Consider the following 5,289-nt stretch of genomic DNA (forward strand, 5'->3'; position numbering starts at 1 on the left):
GTGTCATTGACCTCACTGGTCGTCTGACAGTGGATCAGAGGGAGGAGGAGGGGAGGAGGGGAGGGGAGGGGGGGAGTTAGCCAAACAGAACGGCAAATGAAGAGAAGAATACACATAGCAACAACAACAACATCAACATCTCAGAAGTACTAACCAAACACAGGGTTTACTACGACACGACCAGTTAACTAGTCCAGGCTACAGAGAGGCTCGATGTTAGCAACAAACTGCTAAAAGTTAGCTAAGAACCTCCTGCTGCTGCTGCTGCTGCTGCTGCTGCTCAGGTAATCAGTGAGGAACAAAGCTGCCTAATCTGCCCCCTCATGACGCCCTCTCTGCTCTCCCCTTCTCTCCTCTTCCTGCTCATTTCCCTGCCTTATCACTAACACGGGAGCCGCGGCTTTGACCTCGTGTGGCAGTGTTCCTCCTCATCCCTTCATCCTCTCCTCCACCCAGCCTTTTATTGCTGGATTCTCCACTGATCCCCTGCCTAGATCACATCCAGACTCTCTCCACTCTACCCCCCCCCCCCCCTCCCCCCCCCCCCTCCCACTGATGGGGGTGACACACACACACACACACACTATAAAAACACTAAAGATTTTACACTAAATGTGATCCAATTCAAACATCCACAGCTGCTGCAGTGAGGACGTTACTACAGCGTCAGCTAAAGGTTAGCCTTGAGTTAGCGTAGGCTAGAAATAGGCTAACGTTAGCACAAGGAAAAACAAGACAAATACAAATGTAAATATATACATAACATCCTGAAATCAGTTCATCAGAATTTCACAAACGGCTCCAAAATCCCAAAGGAAAAAGAAAAAGTTCAAACTCTAATCTGAGTTTAACTCTAATCTGAGTCTAACTCTAATCTGAGTCTAACTCTAATCTGAGCCTAACTCTAATCTGAGTTTAACTCTAATCTGAGTCTAACTCTAATCTGAGCCTAACTCTAATCTGAGTTTAACTCTAATCTGAGCCTAACTCTAATCTGAGTCTAACTGTAATCTAAGTCTAACTCTAATCTGAATTAAACTCTAATCTGAGACTAAATCTAATCTAAATCTAACTCTAATCTGAGACTAACTGTAATCTGAGTCTAACTCTAATCTGAGTCTAACTCTAATTTGAGTTTAACTCCAAACTGAACCTCAAACCTGATTCTGACTCTCATTGGTGGGATCTAAAAATGTATTTTATGATGTATGTAATGTGTTTTTCACACACACACACACACGGACCAGCAGCAGTGTGTGTGTGAGTGTGTGATCACACACTCACTCACATCTACATATGCAGGCAGGTTTGGGTCACATGGTGAGACAGCAGGCGATGTGGCGAGGACACAAAACCACACAGCAGGATCACACACACACACACACACACACACTCTGACACGTGAGGAAAAAAAAACGTCCAAACGTCAACACTTCCAAATCCCAGTCCAACCAGCAGAGAAACAAGAAAACAACAAGCCTGCACACACACACACACACACACACTTATATGAAGCAGTTTAAATGCAGACGTCTGCATCAACATATATGGATATATTAACATACACATCCACATATACATAAATATTCATTTTCACAGCTGCACATATACACAAAACATACAGTATAACGCACCGTAAGATATATATGTACATATATACACATATATATGTATATATGTATACTACATGTCTATATATTTATTTATTTAGAAATACAGTTTATAGACACACAAACAGGGAGTGAGTTTTTTGGTGTCTGGCTGCAGTACACACCTCAGTCCTGTAGGGGCAGGACTCAAAGCAACAATCAATTACAAGCTCTACTTTCTTTGAGGTTGAGGCTGAATAAAAGTATTTGTAACAGTTAACACAGACACAGACACAGACTGACACAGACACAGACACAGACACAGACACAGACACAGACACAGACACAGACACAGACACAGACACAGACACAGACACAGACACAGACACAGACACGATCCTCACCCTCCAGCTCCTGGTCTCCGCGGTACCAGATCAGCCTGGCGGGGGGTTTGCTGCCGGTGCTGGTGCAGGTGAGGGTGACTTTGTCGCCCTCTGGCACTGCAGACTCAAAGCCTGAGATGTGAGGTTTAGCGGGGACACCTGGAGACAAACCCAGAGACATCAGGTGTTAGCAAGGACACGGAGACGACAGAGGACGTTCGAGCCCTGGAGGGTTTTTTTTTTTTTGAAACTCCTGGACAGAAATCCATCATTTGTCAACTGTAAGAAGCAGAGAAGGATTTGATGTTCACACAAAAAATAAATAAAAATAAATAGATGAAGAGACAAAGACTTGATTTGTTAGTTTGGAATTATTATTAAAATCAAAATAGACTCACGAGATCTAAATATTGATACACTGAAATATCGCGATATTCCAGTTGCTGATCCCAGATCAATCTCCTCAGTCATTGATCAGTTCTTGATTTTCTCCAATATTCCTGGTGTTGGTTCATGTTCTTTTTCTTTTCTTTCTTCTCTCGTGATTCCAAAAGTGTAGATCTACGATATATATCGTATCGTCGTCTCTGTATCGTGATACGTAGGTATCGTATCGACAGATTGTTGCCAACACACAGTCCTGGTGAAGCACGGCTATATTTCCCGATGCCTCTGGTCTTTAACGGACCAGTGACGGTGGGATGTGAGGTTGATCATCTGTAGCTAGCTCAGCTAGGGCTAACGTTCACTCATTAGCAGCTAACGATCCCTCCTCATTAGTCCACAGCAGGGAGACTTGACGACATCAAACGGCTGACTCCGACCGCGTCTCGTCTTATCCGGTTCTTCCACAGCGCGGTGCTGGGACTCTGAAGCTAGAACCACTTCAGCGATGAGTCACGAAGGAGCTCCCCCTTTTTGGGGGGAGCGGGGGCGGGCGTCCACCGACGCAGAAACATCACCGCAACGAAAATAAAAGGAAGAAAATAATCCTTGATTGACTTGGACTTCCTGGGAGTTCTCTCTCTGTGAAGCTCCTGCAATTACAACCATTATCCACAGGACAAAGACACTGATGAGTGACCTCTAGTGTTCCACTCTGCTCATTGACAGTTTTTTATTTGATTTTAACCGTGTTTTCTCAGTTCAAGTCCAGTAAATGATCGTTTGTTCCAGGGTGAGAGGAATTCCAGAACCGTCGTCGCTGCACCTCCAGAAGGACCTGAACCAAAGGTCGTGTTCAACACCAAACCAAAGGAAGGGTCGTCTGCCAAACCAGACAAACAAACAAAACAAAACAAACAAAACAAACCGTCCATCTATTTCCTTCCAGTTCCTTCCACTAATTAATGCTTTATCTTGGAGCAGACGCAGGAATGAAAACCGCTCAGGCAGAAGAACGTGGCCCGTCCGTGGATCCTGCCAAATGTTTCAGCCTCCACTTGGAGCATCACCGTCTTCTTCCTGTCACAGAGTCCATCTGGAGGCTCGGCGGGGCGGCGCTGCTCGCCGAGCGCTGGCGCCGTCTCCTGTCGTCCGTCCTGCTCTTGAAAACGAGCGAACGTGTCGTTGTCCAGCCCACGTCCACGCTACTGCCAACGGTAGAGCGATGACCAGGACCACGGTCAACAAAACATCCAGCAATTATCGTCTTTAAAAACAAAAAAACAAAAAAAACAAAAACGATGACAATCCATAACTGGGGAAGACTGCCGGTTTGAAAAAAAAAACAGGTGTTTTGAGCAGGAACAAAAACTCTCTTGGTACCCATGAGTACTACATCTACAGCCCACTGCTGCTGTGGTCCAGTGGGGTGTTGGTCCAACCTCCTGATGGTCCAGAGTACATCTGCCGTGAGGCGTTCTCCGACCGACCAAAAAAAACAGATCCACCACGGAGACTCCAGCTCCCCCCAGTGGGGGCTCCAACACGAGCTGGTACCAATTTCTTGGTGTGATTCACAGAGCGTATGGAGCGCCACTCATCTGGTCAATCCACTTCCTCCACCCCCCCCCCCCCCCCCCCGCCAGCCTGTTACCACTACAACACCAGTGAGCTTGAAAATATGCCTTCATTAATGTAATGAGGAGTTGATGCTGTGCAGCCCAGCCCATAATAACCAGCCTCCGTCCCAGTCTCCGTCTCCGTCTCAGCCTCCGTCTCAGCCTCCGTCTCAGTCCCAGTCTCCGTCTCAGTCTCTTCACCTCGGCTCCTCGCTCACCTGAGGAAGACGTTCACCTTCTTCACACTTTTTTTTTGCACGGATGCCTGAGCTGCACGGTCATTTCACGCCTGACGTTTCCACGGCGATACACAAATGTCTACGCCACCTACCAAAACTACAGTACGGCCGTCGTTCACCACACGTTTATAAAGATCTCGTCACCGTTATCACCGCGAAGAAAGACAGAATGAAAAATGAGTTTCTACGACACGTGGTTTGCATTACAGAAAAATACATATATATATGTACGTATATATGTACATATATGTATACATACATATGTATATATGTGCATATATCTACATACACTATATACATATACATATACACACATATATACATATATACCCATATATATGTATATATGTATTGTATTGTATATGTATACATATACATATATATGTACATATATGTATATATGTACATACATATATGTACATATATACATATACAAACATATGTACATATATACACATATATACATACATATATCTACATATATATAGATACATATATATAAATAGAGATATACATACATACACATGTATGTATATATACATATATACGTATATATGTACATATATGTTTATATATGTATGTATATATGTATATATATATATATATATACATACATATATGTACTGTACATACATATATCTACATATATACACGTATATACATGCATATATGTACATATATATGTATATATGTGCATACATATCTACACATATATATGTACATATATATATACATATATATGTACATATATATGTACATATATATATACATATATATGCTGTCTATATAACACCCTGGTGAGTGGAGGGGACAAACACACACCTCCTGTCACGTGTCTCCACTCCAGCAGGAGGACGGAGACAAATGGACGTCTCCGGATGTTCACTTCCTGTATTAAGTGCCGTGAAGTGACCGTCAGGAGGAGAAAAAAAACTGCGGTCAATATTTAATGTGTGGGTGTTTGATGTAGTGCAGTGTGTGAGGACGTGAAGTAGCAGTGAATATTAACGAGGACAGAAGAAGACTGTAACGTATGGAAGGAGCCCAGGGCAGGAGCTCAGTCCACAGACTGCAC

The 5,289-nt window shown here is 43.6% G+C and overlaps 1 protein-coding gene across 1 annotated transcript in view; it reads right to left on the reverse strand.

Annotated features, from left to right (window-relative positions):
* cadm3 (cell adhesion molecule 3) overlaps nucleotides 1-5,289 on the reverse strand; it is a 103,656-nt gene that overhangs the window by 16,362 nt on the left and 82,005 nt on the right. Inside the window, exon 5 of the mRNA XM_025052453.1 lies at nucleotides 1,994-2,131. Within this exon, the coding sequence (XP_024908221.1) occupies nucleotides 1,994-2,131 (138 nt within the window). The remainder of the gene's footprint in view (nucleotides 1-1,993; nucleotides 2,132-5,289) is intronic.

Source organism: Cynoglossus semilaevis, chromosome 20 (genome assembly GCF_000523025.1).
Source record: "Cynoglossus semilaevis isolate Cse_v1.0 chromosome 20, Cse_v1.0, whole genome shotgun sequence".
NCBI lineage: Eukaryota > Metazoa > Chordata > Actinopteri > Pleuronectiformes > Cynoglossidae > Cynoglossus > Cynoglossus semilaevis.